This window comes from Ambystoma mexicanum, chromosome 2q (assembly GCF_040938575.1).
Source record: "Ambystoma mexicanum isolate Mex_15411 chromosome 2q, UKY_AmexF1_1, whole genome shotgun sequence".
Lineage (NCBI taxonomy): Eukaryota > Metazoa > Chordata > Amphibia > Caudata > Ambystomatidae > Ambystoma > Ambystoma mexicanum.
Window position 1 is genome coordinate 307,294,657 of NC_090924.1, and position 25,822 is coordinate 307,320,478.

General features: G+C 45.4%; 1 protein-coding gene across 4 annotated transcripts in view; it reads left to right on the top strand.

The window, feature by feature from the left end:
* The window catches only part of LOC138569359 (uncharacterized), a 1,262,132-nt gene that overhangs the window by 1,209,416 nt on the left and 26,894 nt on the right, over positions 1–25,822 (top strand). For all 4 annotated transcript variants that reach the window (XM_069647272.1, XM_069647275.1, XM_069647274.1 and 1 more), the window contains 2 exons: positions 10,916–11,043; positions 22,262–22,350. In XM_069647272.1, the coding sequence (XP_069503373.1) occupies positions 10,916–11,043; positions 22,262–22,350 (217 nt within the window). The remainder of the gene's footprint in view (positions 1–10,915; positions 11,044–22,261; positions 22,351–25,822) is intronic.

A 25,822-nucleotide genomic window follows, 5' to 3' on the forward strand; every position in this document is an offset into this window, starting at 1 on the left:
TGTCTTTGCTGGAGATGTACAAACCAATCTGCCTGGCATGCCCTTTGAGGGAGTTTATCTATTAGGAGCAAAGTCTGATGAGTCCATGGAAAAGTTCCAAGTTTCGATAGCCACAGCCCCATCTTTAGGAATAGTAGTGCAACAGGTGAGAAGTAAACTCTTTGTCTTCAATGTTTCAGCCTTTACTACGGAAGGTGGCTTTACACATTTTCAACCGATTGCACAGGAAAACCTTGCTTCACCACTAACTGGGTTCAAAATCTCTAGAGTCAATGTGCTTCAGTACCCGCATCAACCTCCTCAGTGATTTTCCACCACCCCACTGAGAACCGTTGGAGGGAGAATGTCTGTGTTTTTGAGCAGTTGGGAAGGCATTTCTTTGGATTCCTGGATTGTTCAGGTGCCTCACAGTCATTGGAAGACCCCCAAATTAACACCTGCGTGTGAGAATTCCCTCCCCAGTCCCGGTCCTGATAGAGGGTCAGGTCCTGCTCCTAAAAGCATCCAGTGAACTGGTTCCAAAGAAGGAGTGATGGAAGCAATGGTAGTCCCCTTATTTTTTGGTATGCCAGAAAGACAGAGAATTACATCCCATCTTGAAGTTTGGATTTCTCAACACATTTCAGAGAAAGGACAACTTCAAGACAATGACGTTTGTCCAGATGCTTCAGCCCTGGAAATCCATGACTGTTTGCTGTCCTTACACCTCCATGATGCATACTTCCATATGCCCATCCATCAATAGCACAAGAGATTCCAGAGGTTTGCGATTGGTGAGGTGTATTGCCAATTTCACATGCTCCTTTTTGGGCTGATCTGTGCCCTGAGAGTCTTTACTTATCTGATTTCAGTGATGGTGCCAAGGCTCAGGAGGGAGAAGGTTTATATCTTCCCCTATCTTGACAACTGGCTTATCAAGGCCAGGTCTCTGGAGCAAGCAATTTCTTATCTAGACCACTTGTGCTACCTCCTACAGAGTTTGGGCTTCTCCCTAAACTTCAAGATGATACCCTCTTGGACATTCCATTACTGCACATCCTTGTTGGATTCTCACTCGAGGAATGCTTTTGCTCCAAAGGGCAGTACACAGAATATTTTCCAGATGGTTGATCAATTCACAGATGTCACGCTTCGACCCTGGAAGCGTTGGCATCAGTGGAGACTGGGAGGAATTGTGCGCGCTAACTGGCTGCAGCAGTCTAGTTTACACCTAAGATGGCTGTCGCATGTTTATAGGCGGTTACTTCCGGATACGCTTCGCGTAGTATCTGTCTAGGACCCTCGCTGCTTGTGCGTCTTACTTGTACTAGCGTTTTTGTGCTCTCAAATTTTTCCTTGCCTTTATATTTCTACTCTGCTCTCTCTGTTCACCGTATTCTTTGTTTCTTGTCATCGGTTCTTTCTATTCTTCTATCTATCCTCTACTTCGCTTTCTGTTCTGATTTCTAGCTTTCATTTCTGTGTGAAGTAACGGCTCTACAATACTTCCGGGTTTATTTTTCTTTCCGTTCCTGTCCTCTCTCTGGGTTATATTCCAGATCAGGTAACAGACTTATCTATTTCTTCAGTCATCACATATTTCTAGGTGTTTTCACCATCTCTGTTAGTATTTTTACCTGATTTATACTTACTCCGTTTTCTTCGGTTTCGGCATCCTCTTCCGGGGACTGTACCGCTCTCACTTTCCACTTGCTTGTTCTGTTCTTCCATCCTTCTTTTTTCTATCTGGATTCTGTCTTCATACTCACTCCCCTTACCTCAGTCTACTTTGTTCTTTTCCGCCTCCTCTTCTATGTTCTTTTGGACGCTCTTCCAACTTCTTCAAGTTCTATCTGAAGGTTGTTGGACGACTGTGTTCAGTCCTGACAAAGGACTGGAAACCTTTTTCTTGCCACTGGGTATCAAGGGTGTGCCTTGGAAGATCTACACAGCAGGAAGAGAGAGACTTTACCTTTTCTCCTGGTTCTTGAGTATTTCTACCATCAAAGACATCCCCTCCACAGTACACACCGAACTGTCACCTCATCAGGGTTTTTTCTGCCACATCAGCTTTTTCCCTGGACAATTTTTGGGGCTTGCTCCTTGGGGTTCCTCCTGATCCTGTTTGCTTACAGGTCAGGGTGGCCTCCGAGGGAGCTCGCCCTTATTTGCATGAGAAAAAGGAAAGAAAGAAGAAGGAAACTAAAGGAAACCGAAAGAAAAAGGTATTGGAAACCTTAAAAGAAGATTCAGGTAAGGAGGAAGAACGGGGAGGTATTGTGGAATCTGACAGTATGCAACGCCCAATTACAGCCATGGCTTCCCTGGAACAGTACCAGGAATTAGCTAATGCCATTCAGGGGCTTCGTTTGGAGGTGCAGACACTTAAAGATCAAAACACCGTTCTGAGTCAAAGAATTGCACTTTGAGAAGACAGCCAAGGCGACCTTCCTTCTCTTCCATTTCTCTTTGGAAAGTATGATGGCAACCCAAAACACCTTAAAGAATTTCTGGATGTCTGTCAAGGATATTTTTCCTTCCGCCCTAAGTCCTACGGAACAGATAGATCCAAGGTGGGCTTTGTGGTTGCTAACTTAATAGGGAACGCACTTGCTTGGGCAACCCCTTTGGTCACGAATACAGACCCATCTATGACTAATTATTTGCAGTTTGTTCAAAACTTCAAGAGTCGTTTCGACCGACCTGAGGTACAATTTTATTCATACGAGGCAATGGTAGACATCAGACAAGGAACACAGGATGTACAGATTTATATCTCACAATTTCAACATTATTTTGCACAATCAGGATGGCCCGATTCGGCACAACAGACGCTGTTTCGCAGAGGATTACTTGATGAGATTAAAGACGAGTTGGCAAGAATGCCCAGACCCAACACTTTTCAGGAAGTCACTACAGCGGCACTCCAGATCGAATATCGCTGCAATGAAAGGAAGAAGGAACGAAGAGAGGAATAAACTACCCCCCGTTACCTACCTTCTTACCCAACCCAAGAGATTGTGGATCCACTGAAGAACCTCTGCAGATACGAGAGGACCGTTTTCCTCCGAGGAAAGAAGACGAAGAGAAAAAGGTCTCTGTGCGTACTGTGGTTCAGCTAAACACCAACTAAGTTCCTGCCCAGAAATTCTTCTTTAACGTCAGGGAAACGCTCAACCCTGAACCTATGCAGGGGAGGTATCGGGGAGTTGTGCACCAAACCCTGTGACCACACCAGATCAATAGAAGAAGAGGAAGACTATCGTTTAATGGTGTTCGCTATACAGTTGCAGATTTCCCCTCAACAGAGCCTCAAGACACATGCCATGTTGGACTGTGGAGCTGCAGGAAACTTCATGGATGTTACCTGGGTCAAGAACAACCTGATATCACTCAGAGGGAAAAAGAAGCCTATTCCTGTGGAAGGGGTTGATGGTACTCCCTTATCATCCGGACCCATAATTACTGAGGCTCTTCCCATCCAGGTAACGTTGGGCAGTCATACTGAACATTTAACTTTTGACATAATTAGAGATGCCCACTTCCCAGTCCTACTCGGAATACCATGGCTGAGACGGCATAATCCCAAAATAGATTGGAAATCCAACACTCTTCGTTTTGCCTCCACCTACTGCTCACAGTTTTGTCTCTCCGATACTGAAACGATCTCTCAGACAAGTGAACAGATCACGCCCACTAAGGTATCTGTGTCTTTAGTACCAAGACAATATCAGGAATATCAGGAGGTGTTTGAGGATAGACTCCCTCAGTTGTTACCTGCACACAGACTTGAAGACTGCTGTATCGAACTCCAAGAAGGTGCACAAATTCCGTTTGGACGGATGTTTCCTCTCTCTGTTCCACAGAAACAGGCCCTAAGGGAGTATCTGGATGCCAATCTTCATAATGGACTTATTCAAGTGTCTAAATCCCCAGAAGGTGCATCCTTGTTCTTCGTTTCCAAAAAGGGGTCTTCTGAACTAAGACCTTGTATTGACTACAGAGGTCTCAATTCTTTGACCATCAGAGATCGATACCCTATGCCACTCATTAGGGAGATTCTTGAGGCAGTTCGTGGTTCCCATTTCGTCACCAAGTTAGACCTACGTGGAGCCTATCACTTACTGCGAATCAAGAAAGGCGATACATGGAAGACCGCCTTTCGAAACGCCTTTAGGTCTCTACAAATACAGAGTCATGCTTTTCGGGCATGTTAACGCCCCTGCAATCTTTCAAAGGTTTGTGGATAAAATATTTGCTGATCTTTTATTTTTGTCCATGGTTGTGTACTTGGATGATATCTTGATATTCTCCACTACTCTAGAAGAACATCGTGAACATGTAAGAGAGGTGTTGGGCAGATTGCAAGCCAATTAATTGTATGCCAAACCGGAGAAATGCATTTTTGAGGAGACTCAGGTTTCTTACTTAGGGTTCATATTAACATCCGAAGGTGTCCAAATGGATCTGGACAAGGTAAAGGCTATATTAGAATGGAAGGAACCCACAACAGTGAAGGAGGTTCAGAGGTTTTTGGGACTGGCACATTTTTATAGGTGATTCATCTCTAATTTCTCTGAAGTTATCCTGCCTATAACCTCCTTACTTAAGAAGGGTGTTCCGTTCTTGTTCTCCACTGCCGCACAAGAAGCTTTCCAGAAGTTGAAAAGGTAATTCACTACGGCTCCCATACTAACACAGCCTGATCAAACACAACCTTTCATTCTAGAGGCAGATGCGTTGGGAGGTGCCATTGGTGCAGTGCTTATTCAAGAGAAGGACAGAACTGAGCATCCTATTGCTTACTACTCACACACTCTGACCACCAGTAAAAGGAATTATTCTGTTCTTGAAAGAGAACTTTTAGCCATTCGCCAAGCTTGCAAGGAATGGCGTCATCTTCTCCAAGTTTCCACTCATCCCTTCCTGGTTAGAACTGACCACCGCAATCTCAAGGTTCTCCAACAAATGGAGTGCAAGTACTCTCGCCATGCTAGGTGGGCATACTATTTCTCACATTTTGATTTCAATATCACCTACGTTCCAGGTTCAAATAATGTTGTGGCAGACTCTTTATCCAGGAGTCTAGGTGATTGGTCTGGCAAGTATACCGACAACGAACCTCTGTTACCTAATCCTAGGTTTCTGGACGCTGTGTTCCCTTTTCTTAAGGATGTACGTGAAGCCACAGAGAGAATGAAGAATAAAGGATTTCCCAAGAATTTGACTTCTCTTGAGAATGGTTTAATGGTAAATAAGGGAGCACTCTTTTTGCCGTCTCCTGCATTGCAAGCTCAGGCACTACAATGGTGTCACGACAATCCCATGTCCAGTCACAAGGGACAAAATGCAACTGTGGAATTGCTCTCTAGACAATTCTGGTGGCCTGAAATGAATAAGGATGCCAAGTTGTACGTCAAGTCTTGCCCCATCTGTGCCTTGAGCAAGGTATCCAGACAAAGACCACTAGGACTACTTCAACAGAAAGAATTACCATCTAGACCTTGGGAACAGATATCGATGGATTTCATAGTGGACTTACCTGTTTCCAAGCAACATACTGCCATAATGGTGACAGTGGATACCTACAGAAATTAGCACATTTCTCTGCATTAACTGGAGTTCCCTCAGCACCAGAGACAGCCAGGATTTTTCACAGGGATGTGGTTAGATTGCATGGGTTACCGCAAACTATAACATCTGACCGAGGGATACAGTTCACCTCCAAGTTCTGGGCTTCACTTTGCGAGCAGATAGGCATACATCGGGCTCTTTCGCCGGGATATCACCCTCAGACGAATGGACAAACTGAGCGATTGAATGCCACACTGGAGCAGTACCTTCGTTGTTTCTGTAATATAGAACAGGATGACTGGGCTGCATACCTTCCCATGGCGGAATTCTCGTATAACAATGACAAACATACCGCCATTGACATGAGTCAGTTCTTCTGCACCTATGGGTTCAATCCTCAACACTAGCCCTGAGGTGGATTCTCTACCACCAACTCTCCTTCAGTGGACAATCTATTGACCTCCCTCAGACAGGTTCACAAGGATGCCTTGAAATCCCTCGAGGACAGTCGTCGATCCTACAAAGGTCAGGCTGATCAGTCCCGTAGTCCTAATGCTGACTGGAGGCCTGCTACTTTGGTGTGGTTATCAACTAAATACTTGCCTCGTTGGATTCGCAGGGGAAAGTTCTCCCCCAGATATATTGGGCCATTCTCGGTGGTCTCCATGGTTAACCCAGTGGCCTTCAAATTGAAACTACCTCCGTTTTTTAAAAAGGTTCACCCTGTTTTTCATACGTCACTTCTCAAGGTCTATGTCAAGGATCCTTTTGGGAGAAACCTGCCTTCGGTGAGACAACCAGGTATTCAAGACCTTGATGAATATGAGGTGGATAGGTTGGTGGATTCAAGATATAGAAGAGGTGGCATCCAATACCTTGTACATTGGAAAGGCTATACGTCTTCCGAGAGGACCTGAGAACCAGCCCACAACATTCACTCTCCCCGCTTTCTCCGGCGATTCCATGCCTTGTACCCCGCTAAGCCGGGTGGTGCTGTTTTAAGAAGAGGGCATACTGTCACGCTTCGACCCTGGAAGCGTTGGCATCAGTGGAGACTGGGAGGAATTGTGCGTGCTAACTGGCTGCAGCGGTATAGTTTACACCTAAGATGGCCGTCGCGTGTTTCTAGGCGGTTACTTCCGGATACGCTTCACGTTGTATCCGTCTTCGACCCTCGCTGCTTGTGTGTCTTACTCGTAATAGCGTTTTTGTGCTCTCAAATTTTTCCTTGCCTTTATATTTCTACTTTGCTCTCTCCGTTCGCTGTATTCTTTCTTTCTTGTCATCGGTTCGTTCTATTCTTCTATCTATCCTCTACTTCGCTTTCTGTTCTGACTTCTAGCCCTTCATTTCCCTGTGAAGTAACGGCTCTACGATACTTCCGGGTTTATTTTTCTTTCCGTTCCTGTCCTCTCTCTGGGTTATAGTCCAGTTCAGGTAACAGATTTATCTATTTCTTCAGTGATCACATATTTCTAGGTGTTTTCACCATATCTATGTATCTGTTAGTATTCTTACCTGATTTAAACTTACTCCGGTTTCTTCGATTTCGGCATCCTTTTCCGGGGACTGTACCGCTCTCACCTTCCACTTGCTTGTTCTGTTCTTCCGTCCTTCTTTTTTCTATCTGGATTCTGTCTTCATACTCACCCCCCTGACCTCAGTCTACTTTGTTCTTTTCCGCCACCTCTTCCTGTGTTCTTTTGGACGCTCTTCCCATTTCTTCAAGTTCTATCTGAAGGTTGTTGGACGACTGCATTCATTCCTGACAAAGGACTGGAAACCTTTTTCTTGCCACTGGGTATCAAGAGTGTGCCTTGGAAGATCTACACAGCAGGAAGAGAGAGACTTTACCTTTTCTCCTGGTTCTTGAGTATTTTTACCATCAAAGACATCACCTCTACAGTCCACACCGAACTGTCATCTCATCAGGGTTTTTTCTGCCACATCAGCTTTTTCCCCTGACAATTTTTGGGGCTTGCTCCTTGGGGTTCCTCCTGATCCTGTTTGCTTACAGGTCAGGGTGGCGTCCGAGGGAGCTCACCCTTATTTGCACGAGAAAAAGGAAAGAAAGAAGAAGGAACTAAAGGAAACCGAAAGAAAAAGGTATTGGAAACCTTCAAAGAAGATTCAGGTGAGGAGGAGGAACGGGGAGGTATTGTGGAATCTGACAACAAACTTGGAGTTCCTGCCTGCCGTCGTTTTTCTGGGCCTGATGTTATCCTGCATTTTTCTCAGGGCCACCTTCAAATGTGTAGTAGCTTCAAGTGCAATGACCCCAGATCTAAGGGAACATGGGGGTTCAACTACAAGTCTCAACTTGAGTAGCCTAAGACCTATCACGGAGGGCCCTGAGAGACAGTCTGAAAACATGAGACCCTTCTGGCAACCGCATCCAGAGGAAACAGTCATGAAGGATGCTCCCTAAAAGGCTGGGGCACCCACAGGAGGGATCTCAGAGTGAGCGGGATGTGGTCATTGACGGAGCCCAGGTTGCACATTAACCTATTAGAGTTGCGGGTGATCAGACTTGCTCTGAAGCCTTCTTTCTTTCCATCAAGCGAAAAGTGTCATGGTCCTGGTGGAAAACACAGTGGCCATGCACTACCTCAGCTATTAAGGGGGTCTAGGGTTACAGCCAATTTGGAGGGAAGTGATGCAGCTATGGTTCTGGGTTTTGAGTAATCAAATCTTATTGTCGGCAGCCCATCTGACTGGTGGCTGCTCTGAGCAGACAGTTTGGCCTTCCACGATTGAGAGTTGTGCCAGGAGGTTTTTGCAGAAATCATCGACCTTTGGGGAATGTTCGCCTTTAGTGTCAAAAAGAAGTATGATAAGTTCTACTCAAGGGAATTTTTCCTAAGAAGGTGTGAGAGACCTGATGGTGTCTCTCTAGCTAGTCCCCAGGGATCTGTCATCCAGGTGGCCAGGATATGGCCATTGCTATTGGATCCAATTCCTGGGGGTGGACCAGTGAGGGAGGATCACCTGGATGACGGGTGTTTGGGGAGTTGGAGTGGGACACCGACAGGCGAGATGCAGTATCCCCATTCTTTAAACATATTTCCACATCCTACCACGTAGGATATTCCAAAACACTGCCCCCCACCGTTTTCCATACAAATGCTTTCGCACAACACAAAAGACAACGTACTAACACCGGAGTCGTTTACCTGATGTGTCCCAATACCAGGGTCAGGCAAAGTCAGGAAATCTAACAGAATCACACACACACCTGACGCCCCTTTCCCTTCCCCGCAGGGATAACAAGTGAAGCACAAGAGCACAGGATGAGCAAGGCAGACCGCACAACGTAAGAGCTTACACAGCACTTGAAGAGGAGGAGAAAGATGGCACAGACCGAGAGCGAGACAAGGAGACCTTGCCCTTTCCGAACAAGGCCCATGGAACTTCTGCATAGGGAACAATAAGTCCACGAACAATAGCCAACGTGTATTGCAACAGATGTGCCTAGTACGCGAGACCCTCCTCCTCTGATTAGCAACCCGGGGAGAGATGCTGGTCTCAGTGGCAAGGACCTTGACTCCAAGACGTCAGAAAGCCAAGCAGTTCATCACAGCCGTTGAGTCAAGGGGAGTATCGATAAGAAATCAAACTGGGTTGAATGAAAAGTACCCGAAGGATAAATTGAACTTTCAAAAGCAAAAGGATACTTTCGAGAAAGAGGGGGAAAACCAGATACATAGGAGTCCTGCACCACATGGGTGTTCACGCAGGAAACTCTGGGCGATTACCCAACAGTAAAAAGACTACCATAACCCAAAAGCCATGTGAAGAGGCGAAGAACGGTCAAAGTGGTCATACAGGGGTCTCGTAAATTCCTCTGTACCGTCGAAAGTCTTTGACCGACAGGGAACTGTGAAAGTTAAGGGAAGTGAATCCTGCATGTTGAAAATAAGTACATGAACAGTGTGTTAAAAAAGTCGGCGAGAGTGAACCCGGCAGAGGGAAACCGACAGCCAAAAGACGGCGAGAGTGAATCCGGCAGAGGGAACCCGACAACCAGGGGAAAAGGCCGAAAACCTGTTTAAAAAGACAATGAGATTTGTGAAAGCGAGAAACATTGTAAAACATGGGGAAGGGGAGTGTCCCCCTTGTTTCCTAGGGTCCAAGCCCAGCCAAGGAAGATCCAGGGGTGGAAAGTTACCACCCAAATTACACTGAGAAAGTAACTGTCTTGTTAAATTTGTTGAATACGTCTGAGGGGTCAGCACCCAGAAGAGGGGGACCCAGGGGTGCAGCCATCACCCAAAGTGTTCATAAAACAGAACTTTGTGCTTGTTTGTTGAGAGAATCAGACCTCGAATGCAAGAGACTTTTCATTATAAAGACTTAACCATCGAAGAACCTGATAGCTGATATGGAAGTGTTAGCTCATGCTGGGAAGGCTCGAGCGTGTGCTGTGCTCCAAAGTCCCACCTTGTCCAATGCTAAAAACATGGGGAAGGAAGACCTTGAGGCAATCACATCCTGACTTATTATTTGTGAACACTTTCTTCTTTATTTTTATACTCTATCCGACACTCTTTCTGTAATTAGTTTTAAGGAATTGGTTTTTATTAGTATAGGCCCTTTTATTTTGACACAAAGCCACTAGGACTGCCTTATTTTCACTTGATGGTCAACGCTTGCTCCCATCTTAGATTTAGGTTTAGTTTAGGCGTTTTTCCATGCTGCATTAATAGTTCAATAAACACCCTTGTACTGTGATCACTTGTGTCTGTCTTTACTGTTCTCACCATGAGTTCCTTACAGAGGGCAATGAGGATGCAATCTGAGTAGATTGGAGTTTAGATCTCCTCTACACATTCCCACTGGTCTCGATCATCTCACAGGTTCTCAGGAGGCTGAGGAGCAGCCAGACCATTATGATTCACATTGCCTTAGATTGGGCACAGAGGATGTGTTATGCAGATGTCCTCGATAAGGCCATCTGACTACCTTGGCAGCTCCCAATGAGAGCGGACATTCTGTCTCAGTCGAGGAGACAGATCCTCCATCCCAACCTCAGTACCCTGAATCTCCATGCCTTGCTCTTGAGAAGTTGAGGTATAGGGATTTGTAATTGCCTGAGGAGGTCATGAAGGTTCTCGTCTTTGCACGCATCAAAGCTACCACACCCATATACAACTGTAGCTGGCAAAAGGTACGATGCTTGGTGTGGGGAGTAGAAAATATTCCGAAAATCAGTTGGTAGTAGAAACATTTCTCAGATGGGGAACCTACGTGAGGGGAATCCATCTGAAAAAATCTGACCACGAGTTAGTGAATTGTTAAACTCTTTTAGTCTTCAATTGCCTACTCTATGTTTTAATCATTATCTATTTTTGTTTTTCCATAGAGATGCTGGGTCTTTGAATGTTACCACATGCTCCCCAGAGAGTAAACATGAATTGTATTCAACTGCCAAGTCAGCATTTGCAAGCCTCAAAGACATGTCTTATTACACTTCAATAGAGCCCTATCTGGGTAGGTACAGTTCTGTGTGAGAAAATGTGAAATGTAACTAATAAACAGAGATTTGGTGTATGATATGTAAAAGCGCAACATTGGCACTGACACCCTATCAGCAAACTGAGTGGCAGAAATCAAAGACATCCATAGCAATAGTCTGTGCAAATATAAAATCCACCTACAACAGTCAATATTATCAATGGCAGGGAGTGCAGGCAGGCAACATTCTAAAAACGGTACCACTGACATGCTCTTCTAAAACCGTTGCAAGGCATAATGTAAGCAGTGTCGCAGAGCAATTTGCTCTGCAGTTCTGTAGGTTTGCTAATTAAATTGACATTTGTGTAGCAAAGCGAGCTATTTAAATTACCCTGTTCATTGAAAGCACAGCTCACGATGCATTCCTCTCTTGCTCTGATGGCTCTATCCTCCCTCTTTTATCTGTTCACTGCAAGTTCAAAGGACTAATGGAGAGAGAGTGCAGCAGTAATCATCTCCTCTACTCTTAAAAGTGCCAAAGACCTGTGTGGGAGTGATGGATATGAAAAGTTCTCTCTTTTTCAAAGAATGGCAAATCAGTGTGCATTCATGCAGCAAACATTTACATTTTACAGACTAATTTCACTAATGTCTTACTTCATTGGTACACAGAAATGTTGCTCTTTTTGTGTCTTGGGTACAAATAACTTCTGGTTACATCCAAAATATGAGTACAACGTTGCTAATCAAAGGTTTCTTTGCTAATCAAAAATATTTTAATTAGCATGTTAATCAATTTTTGAAAACAAATGTATGCCTTGCATTGCCAACTGAATCGAGCAGACATGGTCTATGTTATCCCCACTCCCACCATACTATCAAGCAACCAGCCCCCTAAAAAACTTGGCATTTTGGTTATACTTATTAATTGGTTTGTGGTTTATCGTTCCAATGTGTGCAAATGTATGTATTTAGCTTAGCGGATCATCCGTGACTATGCACTGCCGCCGATTACAACCAGATATACAGGGCCTACGCAGAACCTAGCTGCCTAGGACACATGTCCCTGGCTCAATCCCAGGAACCCATCAGGGGCACCATTCCTTGTTAACTAGCCTTGAGAAAGACCTACAGGTCGAAACACATGTCAGCTGACCACCATTGGGACCAAGAGCCCACGTAATAAACTCGCAAAAACCAAAAATTGTTGTGGAAAATCCATTGTGTAAAACAGACCACTAGCGAGGTATCCGGGATACTCCCAGATTATATATTTAGCCATGATACAATCTGAAATGAAAGAAACATGTTGCCGACAGGCGTAGGATTCACTTTTCATGCACAATCAATTCTGAGTGGCCGAGCCTCATCTTTACACTAAATTATTAAACTGTTTTACTTATTCTAATGGAATGTATCCTCCCACAGATTCCTCATCTCAGATATTTGATAGGCAGCGACAGCGAGGAATAGATAATTTGTCCACAGTAGGGAGCAAGGTGTACTTCGGCACCACCCTAATGGCTTCTCATTTTGACCTGCTTGCATCCAGTGTCAACTGGAGTTGCAGGCAGTTCTGCTACAGAGAATCTGTCTATATAATTGTTTCAGCACTATCAACCTGCATGCCTGGTTGCTAAGTGGCTGAGATACAGGTATCCAAACTTGAGGGAAGAGGTCCTGGAGGTTCTCCTCTCTGCATAAACAGCGGCTCTCAAGGACATCTGCATTTGGCGGTGGGGAAAGTTCTGTATCTCGTGCAAATTGAGGGATCTGGATCCCCTCCCTTGCACAACTTTGTCATTTCTTCAGTTCCTTGTGTTACTAGCTAGCCCGGGACAGTAGGTTGGTACAGTAAATTTCTGTGTTCAAGGAGACACCATAGCAGGGGTACTATTTTGCAATCCCTTCTGTTGTTCTATTTTTGAGGAGATTAGCTAATATGTTTCTCCTAAAACAGTTCATGCTTCCCCTTAGGACCTTTATGTGGTCTGCACATTTCATATGAGCTTACTTTGAAGCCTCTTCACTTTTGTTTGTTGAGATTTCTAATGCCCAGGGCTATTTTTCTGGTGGTCGTAACCTCGGCCAGAAGAGTGAGCAAGTTACAGGCTCTGTCAGTGAGACAATGACTCTTAGGGTGCGACCCTCATCCATGATCTAAGAGGTATATGAATTTCTCCTGAGTGAAAAGATCAATTTGTCAGTTTTCTGTCCGACCTCCTCATACTTCCAAGGAAGAAGAGAGGTTCCACTGACTTCACCCCAAAAGAATGTTGAGATGCTAAGGGCCTGATTCACAGAGCATTTCTCAATGGGGTTGTGCCATTATAAAACGCTTCTGTGAATTAGGGCCTAATTGGCCAGATCCAAGGACTGCATAAAGAATGACACATTATTTGTGGCATTTGTAGCAGGCACTCAGTGCTTCACACTCTCCATGCTCTATTCTCTGCATTGGAGTTAGTGGAAAAGACATACCTCTAGGCCTTACGGTGGTGTGGTGGTCACTTCAGCCTCACAAAGAGGAGTTCCTACCTTAGAGGAACTTGGGCTTTACTCCACACCCTTTTAAAGAATTACTACCCAAGCTTCCTGGCTTCTCATAATATTAGTTTTGATGGAGCTGGCCTGCAAAATGTGTTGATGTGAATGGATTTTCTTCACTGTCTCCTCTCCTCCCAGTCTGCTTTAACTGCTATCTGAGCGTACCTAAGATGGGTAATCTGTGGTAGGAAGCAGTCCATTAGAGGACTGAATTATTTACCCCAGGCAATGTACTTTTTGATAGATTTTCCTCCGCAAATTCCTCATCGTCCTCCCAACCAACCCTACATTGAAAGAGCGACAAAGACGCTTTAGGAGTAACAGCTCATTTTTCTTTATTGGTTCACGTTACCTCAGGGGTTGAGCACAGGGCGAAAAAGGTTGAACTGAGGTCGCGGGGCGTTGTGTGCCCTATATTTATAGTGGGCACACAACGCCAGCACTTCTGGAGTCAAGGAGTGGGCCATGGAAGACGGTCTGCTCTGAGGAACATCTCGCCCCCTGCTGGTGAGAAAGATTCCGGTGCCTGCTGTCGCTGACTATGAAATATCTAATATGAGGAATCTGTCAGAAAGAACATTAACAAAGGTAAGTGTTTTCTTCAATAGCTGTATTTCAGTGTTAGGCGAGCAACATAATAGTTAGAATACTTGAAACTTTACATAGAGAAACTAGAAAAGGTTTTCCTCTGTAACGTGTAGCTTCTCCAAGTAAGTTCACCAAACATTGCACTTTCATTTAAAAATGGAATGTGCGAAAACAGATATTCTTTGCAATGTGTTTTCCATAAACATTGTTTCTGGCCACATAAATGGAAATTGTCAACTTCTAATTTTGAGATGTTGGTATAAACCTAGGCCTTACTTCGAACTGGACACGCCTTAAAAATATAAAAACTCGAATCAGCCAGTTATGTGTATTTTTTGTCTAGGATGGGATATGTTTGAGGATATCAAAGACAGCAAAAAAATGCCTCACCTTTTTCAGCACAATCCGCCTTCTGTTTTAAGCCAATAGCAGATCAAAGAGAAGGATAGAAAACAGAAACCTGCGTAGCAGGTCCGGAATGAAAACATTTGTTTGAGGGTATTAAAGTCAGCTTAATACGTACACTATAACAAGTCATCCTTCAAAGTCAACAAGCAAAGCAATCGAACAGAAGGAAAGAAAACAGAAACACGTGCAAATACTCTGGAAAAAACTTTCATCTGAATAATGTCATCACATACCTATGTGAATAGCAAACCACATCAAACATGGAGAAAAGTGTCTGCATTGGGAGTCCACATTCCGAATGTCGTTTTTGAGTCTGGACAAACAATACACTATGAATCTGAGGACGCGCGCGCGCACGCACAAGCACGCGCACGCGCACACACACACACACACACACACACACACACACACACACACACACACACTTCTCAAATGCATCCCAAGCCACTGCCACACACACACAAGCCCCCATGCCCTAGCCTTTCACACATGCCATGATACACACACCCCCACCCATAATAAAACAATAGCTTGTGGGGATTACACAAGCAGTTTCTCACACACACACACACACACACTACAATAACACAAATATGCTATGAATATGTGTATGCACATGAAATACAGTACGATTAAAAGTAAGTACAATATACAAACACATCACGGTTCCATGTGTTAATATCCCCGCAAAAATATCGCCATCCAAATATATCGCCATGTTTTTGTGGCAATATTAAGGCATGGAACCTGCGGGGAACACCCCTGTAACCCCTATATTGTTTTAAAAGGAGCAGGGGGCACCCCCGCAGCCCCCGCTCCCAGAAAACCCTAATATTATCCCCACTAAAAATATCGCCAGTGCACAAGCCTTTATAGTAAAAATATTCAGACGGCCCAGAAAAATTAAGCGGAATTTGGGTGCAGGGGAGGTTACACACCCCTGACACGTGGTTGGACAATAAACAGACGAGAACCAGTATCCAAAGAAATGGGATAGTCCTGTTGCCTGCACTCCTTAGTGCTGAACAAACAGCCAATCAAAAACTTTTTTTTCCAATATAATTACAATGTTATACTATAACATTTGGTCATATACAAATATCCAAATTAGTGAGTGTTGAGGAACTCAGAAGGTAAGTCTTCAATATCTTTCCAAAACAGTTTCTTGTCTTCATATTCACAACAGGCCTGCCCGCCAAGCCTTTGATTTTAAAATGGCTACTTCTAAGATCTGGCTCCAGTTGGTCCACCAGCTCCCTTTCTCACTCCTTGCCTTGTATTGACATTTTAGGCTTTGCTAACCCAAGGTTCTTCTCTTCTGGTCCTTCTCATCCATGTCTCTCTCTACCTATGTGGCCCGTTTGACTTGGCCAACAGTTCTGTTCTCCTTCTTTCTCTAATTATCCTCACAATAGCACCCCTCTCTCCACCCTATCACCCTATCACCCACCACATTAAGATATGCCTCTCTTTAAACCAGTTCCAAAAAAGTGATGGAAATAATGCAGACTCTGTTCATGGTTTATTTCCCCATTGTATAGCCTGATTCGCCTTGGCTTAATAGTTCAACCTCCTCCCAAATGTTAGGCAGGTGTTTGAGGATTTTCCTCCAGCTGCACGCTGAAGGTAAATCTTCAATTTCTAATGGATTCCGTCCTCTCACTGATTCCTCATCTATGATATTCTATTCCCAGCACAGCTGTTCTTCAGACACAGAGCGCAGAATGGCTCTGCGTCGGATGCACCGAATGCCTCTATGTTCCTTGCTCCGGTCATGCCATTGGGCCCAAATATGTTGACGCCCCGCGCCCCATGACCTTAATTTCTTCTTTTTGCGCACTGTGTTTGCTTTGGGAACACGCTACTTTGAGTTTGCGAAGATCCCCATACCTGCACAGGCATCATCCCTTAAACCCGTGTGGATTGCGGTCGATAGATGTCACTGCCCAACTCCTATAGAATGTATTTTGACTGCCTAGGCGAGGAGCATGACCCCCACATCTGCGGGTAATGCCAATCCATGCATCCTAAGGCCCTCTGGGAGTGGGCGGCTAAACCTTTTACCTTTTTACACAAAGAAAACAGTGACAAGAGATCTAAGTCGAGGTTGCAGGGCATGTCACAAGGAGGGTTAGAAAACAGGTCCCGAGCCATCAAAGTGAAAAAGAAGACGCACCTCAAAAGTCCCCATTCGTTGAGGAGCACCTCTTGCCACCACTCTTTTGTCTCTTCAAAGAATAGGAGTCAGTGCTCCAAGGACTCCCCAGATGCAGCCCCACAGGTACCATTAACGATCCAGTCCTCCGCTGCATTGGAATAGGAAGCATTTAGGTAGAAGATCAACATTGTTGCCAATGCACCAGCACAGACGACTTTGACCCCAGTGCTGGTGATGCCATTGGCACCATCTAGGCCCACCACACCTAATCAATCCTACAAGGACCCCACAAGGGACCATGACCGCTTGCTTAAGGGCCCATCCCCAGCTCCTGCGGGCAAAAACCATCCCAGGGCTGAGAGGGTCCACCTTCGGGCGTTAAGCCCTCGGTGCAGGCGCCTACACCCTCTACTTTGGTATCATCCACACCACTCTGTGCTGGGAGTGCCTGAGTCCGTCTGGAGTATGCCCAACTCTCTATGGGACCTTTTATGTCTAAGGTGGGTCAAATCTATGTCGAGGTAGGGGACCCCATCCTCTATGGAGAAGGATAGGGTTTGGTGGAGCTGACTTCAGATCTTCAAGAAGCCAGTGGCCTTGATATTTCCCCGGAGCTGAACATCCTGTCAGCACCAACTCCTGTAAGACCCCCTAACCCCTTTCCAATGCCTGATGGCCAAAGTAGTTGACACCTACTCAATCTCCATCCGGACCAAAAGTCCAATGCAAACTTTCTAACATCCTGAATGACGGGCCCAAAAAAGAGAGTTTACTGCCTTTCATTGCTTCAGTCAAGGCCCCAGTACTGGAAGCCTGTGAGAAATGTGCCTCCATTTCAGCAGTAGACAGGGAGCTCTCTAGGATACATGGCCTACCCTTTTGGAAAAGTAATTTCTCTCCACTCATGCCTATCATGAGTACAGGCTGCAACTTCCAACCTGCAGATGTCCACTTTCCCTTTTCTGCCTCCAGACAGGGAAAAGAAGAGATTGGATGCACGGGGAAAGAAGGTGTTTACCACAGGCAGACTTCCCCTCATTGTGATTAAGGCCTCTGATTAATGCCGCTTGTGCCCTAGCCAAATTTTCTTTTGACCTCTGGACTGCAGTGAATGGAGCAGCCAAACATAACCCTACGGGTGAGGTGAGGGAAGGTTTTCAATTACTGGTCCATGATGGCAGAGCACCACTCTTGGATGAGCACCTTGTTGTTATCACAGGATGTGCCTTTTGATGGGTCAAAAGCAATGATTCCTTGCAGACCAACAGAGAGCAAGGGGTTCTGCCCTCTGCCCCCTATGACTCTTGTGGAAGAGGACAGGTACCCCCAGGAAGACAACAAAATCGCTGTTTCCCAAGGGTACAGGCAGAGGAGCTCCGTGAGACAGAATTGCTACCTCCACAGTCCGCTCTGCCACACCAGATGCAAAGCCGCTGTGATAGGAACATTTTCCACGAGTTCTCTGTGCTGGAGGGGACAATGTCCCTGTTCAGCTGGGAATGGTCCTGCACCATGCCAGATGCTTGGGCCTTACAGGTTGTTCATCATGGTTATTGTCTCGCAGGTTTTTCAACAAGCTGCTGGCAGTGGTTGTGGCTCGCCTCAGGAGGGTAGAAATTCATGTATTTCTCCTTTCTGGATGGCTTGCTTGTCCAAACTCTCTACCCAGACCAAGCATTGGCACATCTGTTTCGTATGTGCAGTTTGTTGCACAACTAGGGCTATTCACTGAACTTCAAAAAGTCTCAGGTTCACCGCCCCTGTCTCTCTGATTCAGCTGTGTAGTTTTTGGATACTCACCTGGGCAAAGCATTTCCACCTGAGGACCAAGTGGCTATCATCTCTCTGGTGGTTCAAGTCCTCAAATCCGAGGCTTGAGTTCCCACCTCAGCCTTCCTGTTCTTGCAGGTGTCATGGCCTTCTGCATCCTAGCGGTTCCGGAGGCGTAATTATGCATGAAATTGCTTTATTGGCCCCTCCATTGCCAGTGGTTTCAGTTTAATGGGCACAAGTCAGATCTTCTATAGATGTTGTGTTGTGTTTCTTGAGACCTTGCATGGTGGGCCTTTAGTCTTGTGAACACATCAGCTTGCTGGAAATTAGAGCAATCAGGCTGGCCCTGGTTGCCTTCGTTCCCTCTGTCAAGGGCAAGTATGTGCTGGTTCCACAGGACAACACGTTGGCCATGTACTACCTCAACACGCGAGATAGTGTTGGGTCCATGCCTTTGTGCAGAGAAGCAATGCGACTGTGGTTTTGGGCTCTGGAGTACGACATGTCTTCAATGGCAGCTCACCTTGCCAGAAAAGAGAATGCCACAGCTGATGCCTTATGTAGACAGACTATGGCCAGCTCTTCCTAGAAGGCCTAGAAGACCTGGAAGAGATTTCTTCTCACTGTGCAACTCTTCAGGTGGACCTCCTCGCTTTCAATCGTAACAAGGTTCATGTGTTGTTCTGATCCACATTTCCTAAACAGGGAGCTCCGGGGGACACTTTGAGGGATGTTTGACCTCCACTATGAGTTCCAGCCGATCGCTCTCATTCTGCTGGTTCTCAGGAGACTGCGTCTGTTTGGGTATACCTTAATCTTAATTGCTCTGGACTGGACTTGGAGACGTGGTACTGGGCATGCCCATCTGTCCTCCCTGATGCCTCATGAAGGGAGTGGATCTACTCTCCCAGTCAGAGGGGTGGGTCTTCCATGCGAACCTCAGCAGCCTGAATCTTCATGCTTGGCTATCAACAGGCTGAGATACAAAGAATTAACCTTTCCAGACGATGTCCAGGATGTGCTTTTCTCAGATCGGAGACCCACCACAATGTCTGTTTACACCTGCAGATGGAATACATTCTCAGCTTGGTGCTGCAAAATGGTTCTGGTCCCTTTATCCTGCCCTTTATCCCCTGTTATTGATTTTTTTGCTGCCCTTTGCCCGGACAGGCCTACAGATCAACATTTTAAAGGGGTACTTGGCCTGTATCTTGTTTGTGAAAAAATGACCCGAGAGCAAGGCTCTTTATTTCACAATTCCCTCTGTTATGCAATTTTACGAGGATTGTGCAATCAATTTCCAATGTGCCAGTTTGCAGATCCAACATGAGATTTGAATTTGATGTTATGGGCACTTCATTTGAGCATCTGCATTTATGTTCTCTTAGATTGCTCAGAGTTAAGGTTATAATCCTGGTTGCTATCACATATGCAAAATGACTGAATGAGCTCCAGGCATTATCTTTTAAACCTCCCTATTTAGGTTTACTCCAAAGAGAAGGTATCTTTAAGAGTGAGACCTTCTTTCATTCCCAAGGTAATCTCAGACTTCCATCTATCTCAAAAGATCCATCTTCCAGTGCTTTTTTCTCCACCTCATCCTTCTAAGCAAGTGGAGCGATTCCATCAGCTGGACCCAGTTCAGTCTCTCAGCTGCTATGTCTCTCAGACAAAGGACCGCAGGAAAAATTGCCAGCATTTTGGAGCACGTACTGGCAGAGCTGTAACCAAACATACCGTCTAGTTGGATCATCTTCTTCATCTCGATCTGATTGGTAAAGATGTGCCTGAGTGTCCCAGAGCACATTCGACCAGGCTCTTGGCTGCCATCTCTCCGGCAGGGGTCCCTGTTCTGAATATTTACCAACCAGCTATGTGGGCTTCCCTGCACACGTTTAGAAAGCATTAGAAAGCATTTATTTTCAGTTACAGTTGCAGTAATTCTGCCGATTTTTCAGCATTGAGTGGGAAGATTTACCTCCAGGGTTTTGCTGGATGTAAATCCTCCACTCAAAACCCAACCTCCTATTTTGGCATAGTGGTAAAATTGGCAATAACTGACTTATTGCAAATTTTATCACTTACCGCCCAACTCGTGGTGGGAAAGACATGGGCCTCATTATGAGTTTGGCAGTGTGGCCAAAAACAGTGGTAACGCATTGGTAACAGAGTTACCACTGTATTGCCAGCACATTACTGCACCGCTGAAATCTGGATTAAGAGGTATGGTGGAGGGAAAACCACCAGCAAAATGCTGGAGGTAATTCTGCCACCAGACTGCCAAAAAATGGTGGTAAGGTGGCGGAATTACTGCCACAAGTTATTTCACTGAAATCCCCATGGAGTCATCAGGACTCTATTAATCGGGACTAACAATGCTACACAACCACTTGTAATCCGGCAGTATTCCACTGGAGCAAGTAGCAGCAACAGTAAACCTGTTTGGTGGCCGAGATACAACCAAACTCATAATAAGGTCCTATATCCTTTATAAGTAAGAAGGACATCATATTCCTCAATGGGTGAGAAGGGCACCAGCCACTTTATAGTGACTCTGCTCTATATAAACCTGGATCAAGAAACAGTGAACTAGGCAACAACAACTGGTGTGGATTACTACTTGGGACCTGGGTGTTCTATCCCTGTGAAGTGGAACTGTAGCAAAGAAGCAGCAGGGAACTATATCCCTGGGGTTGTAAGATCGAAGGAATTGCTGGCTGCAAAATCCTTGATGCTTTTGACTTTAGAAAACCTGGGAAACCAGTATTCCCGGAAGAAATATTTAGTTGTGCTTACAACCTGGGGAGAGAGGGTTAGACCAGTACCCCCCACAAGAGGAGGAAACCCGGCAGTTCACAATGTAACTAATCCTAACACTGTTCAGCTAGACAAGTTCTAAAGAGGGAATCCCAGATCTTTTCTAGATAAAATCCTATGCTCTCACTTCTTGAGGTAAATATTTTTCCTTAATTCTTCTTCAGTGTCATTCTTACCTAAATTCTACCAACCACAACACTTCCATGTATCACTCACTACACTTTAAGTAAACCTACAATCCGTATACAGTCCAGAGACATACAGGAGCCGCACTTTCCAAGTGGTCAAAATGGGCTGGAGCGGGCGGAAGTGGGTGGGACCAGTGCTCCTCTACTTTTTTAATTACCTTTAACCGTTCCTATACTTTTATTTTGAGAAAAAAAACATTCCCAAATGGCTTAGTTTTAAAATAAAAGTGTAGGAAGAAGTTGAAACTTACACTTCAGTGCACTGCACTGACCGTTCCCTTAAACAGCAGGCACATGTGTTTGGGGCTTAGGATTTCGCTGAGGGGCTCGGCGATAGGGTTTGTGGGGAGCTAAGGCAGGCCAAATAGGGAACATAGTTCCACTACTAGTTTTTGTAAACTTCTACCAATGCACTTTACTATATGGAAGTGAATACTGTTTCCTTGAATAGTTAATTAGTGATGAAAGATTGCATCATCCCAGCTAGGATTTGAACCTGTGACCTTCAGGTTGTAACCACATTTAAACAGTGAGTACTTAGCATGTTCAGTTATTCTGCTCCTCAGCTGTCATGCTCATGTATCACCTTTCCCCGGGGTCTTAGGTGGTTTCTTTGTTGCCTTGTCTCCTTTTTGTATGTTCACAGCTGTGTTGTACCCTTACAACAGACTTATAACATGCCACTTGCTTCTGCTACTCTCCATGTCTTGACACAAGTGCTTCTTCCAGATCAGAAAGATTGGAATGCTTCAGTTATCTTTCTCTTTTTCTTCAGGTGGAGCCAGCGCAGAGGACCTTCGGAACCTGGGCGGCGTTTCAATGAGCATTCAGACATTTATTGGGTTAAACTCCAATGCAACAGCGGTATGTCGATGGACCCAGAGCTCAGAATACCCAGAATAGATTTTCATTTAATCCCCTGGAATAAAGTTGGTATTAATTGCATAATGTTTGGATATTCAGAGATGGTTTGCCCTTTAGAGGTTTTGTTCCACTATTCCTAGAGCTTTGAAGAGCGCTGTTAGGTGCAGACATTGGGCCTCATTACGAGTTTGGAGGTAGCGTTGCCGTTTTTACCGGCATGGCTACCTCCAAACTCGGGTCCGGGTCCTGCAAAATGGGAATTACTGCGCCATTCCGACCTTTGCGGGCCTGGTAATTCCCATTCGCGGGACCTGGTACGTCCCCATTCCCATTGAGCCCCTATACCCTATAGGGCTCAATGGGAATGGGGAGGATGGTAACAATGGACCCATTCGTAGCGGAACCGTTGCTACCATCCTGTTCTGCTAGCGGGAGATGCTCTGTACGTCTGGTCTGACCAGGCGTGAAGAGCGGCCACGCGAGCAGACCTCGTAAAGGGGCGGTAGAGTGATAACGGCGGCGGCAGCACTACCAGCGCTGTTATCACTCTACCGCCAGGGTCGTAAGGAGGCCCATTGGGTTATCTAAGGGAGTGTGATAGGTGTTTTCTTTCCAGTCTCCTTCTAAATGTCTACTGCATACATTCCTGCCACAGATTCCTTATGTTTGAAGTTAATCCAGACATCGTCGCCTGCAGAAGCTTATCCTCTGCTCTGAGACGTCTCTCACCAGCGCCATTTCCTCAGTTTACTCTAACAGATACTCACCCTGCAAGCCCAGGGAAAAGGAGCAGAAAAGTTGCTTCTGTGTCTGGTCACTAAGGCACAACCAAGGAGAATACTTACATGAGACAAGCCTATATGGGTCCAGCCGCAATCTACAGTAAATTAATTTGATTTTGTATTTATTACATTTGTTAGTAGCTCCCAGACCCGGGGGTTTCACGGTGCTAGGAAAATGGTACAATACAGGTAACTAGACATTGCAGGTGGGCATAGTAAATGGAAGACAATTTAGCAAACACAGTTGTGGGTATTCTACCATGACCGTATATGCAGTTACATGTATTTGTTAAACAGGTCTGTTTTTACTTTTTTTCGAAAGAGAGGATATGATGGTTCTTCTTGGATAAACTGAGGTAGGGCGTTAGTGGTGAAGCTGGAGCCACCAACTCTCTTTCTATTGAGTCTGGGGTGGATGAGAGCGGAGGAGGAGCGTAGAGTGCGAGTAGTGTGTTTTTTTGTGATACGGTTGAATACGTAGGGGCGGGCGGTATTGTGAAAGCAGCGGTGGGTGGGTCCTATAGAAAAGATATCAACATGCAGTTAGGTTAAATCTACTACAGTCTACAGGTAAGACAAGACAAAGGAAGGGAGCGCCTCCTAGGCAACTGGAGACAAAGGAAGGGAGTGCCTCCTAGGCAGTTGAAGACAAAGGAAGGGAGTGGAGACAAAGAAAGGGAGTGCCTCCTAGGCAACTGGAGACAAAGGAAGGGAGTGCCTCCTAGGCAACTGGAGACAAAGGAAGGGAGTGCCTCCTAGGCAACTGGAGACAAAGGAAGGGAGTGCCTCCTAGGCAGTTGGAGACAAAGGAAGGGAGTGCCTCCTAGGCAACTGGAGACAAAGAAAGGGAGTGCCTCCGAGGCAACTGGAACCAATCTCTGTAGCAAGGAATACACAGAGGCACATGTGAGGCACAATAGAACACCTATCAGACACTGAGTGCTCAAGAGGGATGCAAGACAAGAGATCGGAGAGAAATACATTTCAAGGCAACAAGAATTCAGAACAGGAACACAGGAGTTAGGAATGAAGAATGAATAAACGTGTAGCGAACCACTTGTGTGAGTTTACTCTAGTAAGGCACTGGACACTAGGAAACTCAGTGGTCGAAGTGTACGAAAAGAAGTAGTGGAACTATGTTCCCTTCTGACCTTCCCCAGCTCCCCACAAACCCCATCGCCACGCCCCTCCCACAAGCAATTAAAAGCGCCAAACAAATGTGCCTGCTGCTTAAGGGAACATTCAGTGCAGTGCACTGAAGTGCACAGTTAAACTTCTTGGTACACTGTTACTTTTAAAACTAAGCCATTACAGAACGGTTTCTTTTTAAAATAAAAGTATAGTAATGGTAAAACCTAATACAAAAAAGGTAGAGGAGCACCGCTCCCAACTGCTCCCTCCCACTTCGACCACTGAGGAAAGTAGCAATCTGTTGTAAGGGTCTGATTCTAGCTAACGGAAGCCATGTGTAGAACGGAACTGGAAACAAATAAGCCAGAGAAAGCAGGTGCATAACTACGCATAAAGGATCAAACAGAAGCAGGAGGAATAGAGGATGCATGCAGAATAAAGCTTGATATTCAGTAGACCTGAGGAAGCAGGAAAAGGCCAGAACAGTCGAAAGGGTGGAGACTGTAAAACCATAGTAAAGGAGCTGGAGCTGGAGACTTCAGGGCCACAGCACGGGGAGAAGGATATGGAGGGTGTAGGAACACGGCACAACCAACAGAAACTGGAGGCGGCAGGGACAGAGCAATGAACATGCATCCACATACTTTCATCAATTCATTCAATAAAACATATCATACAGAGGAACAGTGTTTCTAATGGATTGAATCCTACCACAGATTTCTCTTCATGGATATATTCAGTAATATCCGCTTTTCCTCCAACGGAGGACGCAGTGCTACTCCAACATCGAGACACTCGACGCACCTATTTGTGCATAAGCCACATAATCTCATTCTCTAGGGAGTGTGGTTACAGAGGCAGCAGAAAACCTAAAGACTTGAAAGAATAGGGATGGTTTTAACTTTGTCGAGGTAGATGACAAAGACAATGCTTGCCAAATACACGAGTCATATCTGGACCCAGCTCATTGTGTGGTCGGGTCCCTGGGCACAGAGTCTGTGATTCAGAGTCATTTGTGGTTAAGAACATGAGGGTTTGCTCAGGATGTTCCGGCAAAGCTTTTAGGTATGCCTTTTGACGTGGACCATCTTTCTGTAGCAAAATCTAATAAATCCATGTTAAAGTGCTAAGAGAGTCAAAGTGCCTGCCAAGTCAATTGGCCTAGCTGTGCAACAGGCCACTGATGCGTCCTCGACTTCTTGTTCCACTGTCTTCAAAATGCATCCTTTTTGCTATTCCATCTCATATGCTCATCATGGATGAGGTCAGGCAACATCTGCTAAGCAGACACAAATGCGTTTTTTCCACCACTAAACCCCTTTTTTGTGAGCTTTGCCCATTCCTTCCCTGTAGGGGTAAGATGCTCCCTGCATACCGATGAATGACATCTCACTATTTGGGATGGCCTTTCTTTTGTAGTATTGTGACATGGATATAGTCTGCCCTTCCTTCTGCATCCTCCCATCCTGCCATGTCCCAGATCCTTTGCTTTTGGTAGATAGTGATCTACTCATGGCAAAAGAAACTATTGAGCTGGTTCCCCCTTTAAAACGAGGCAA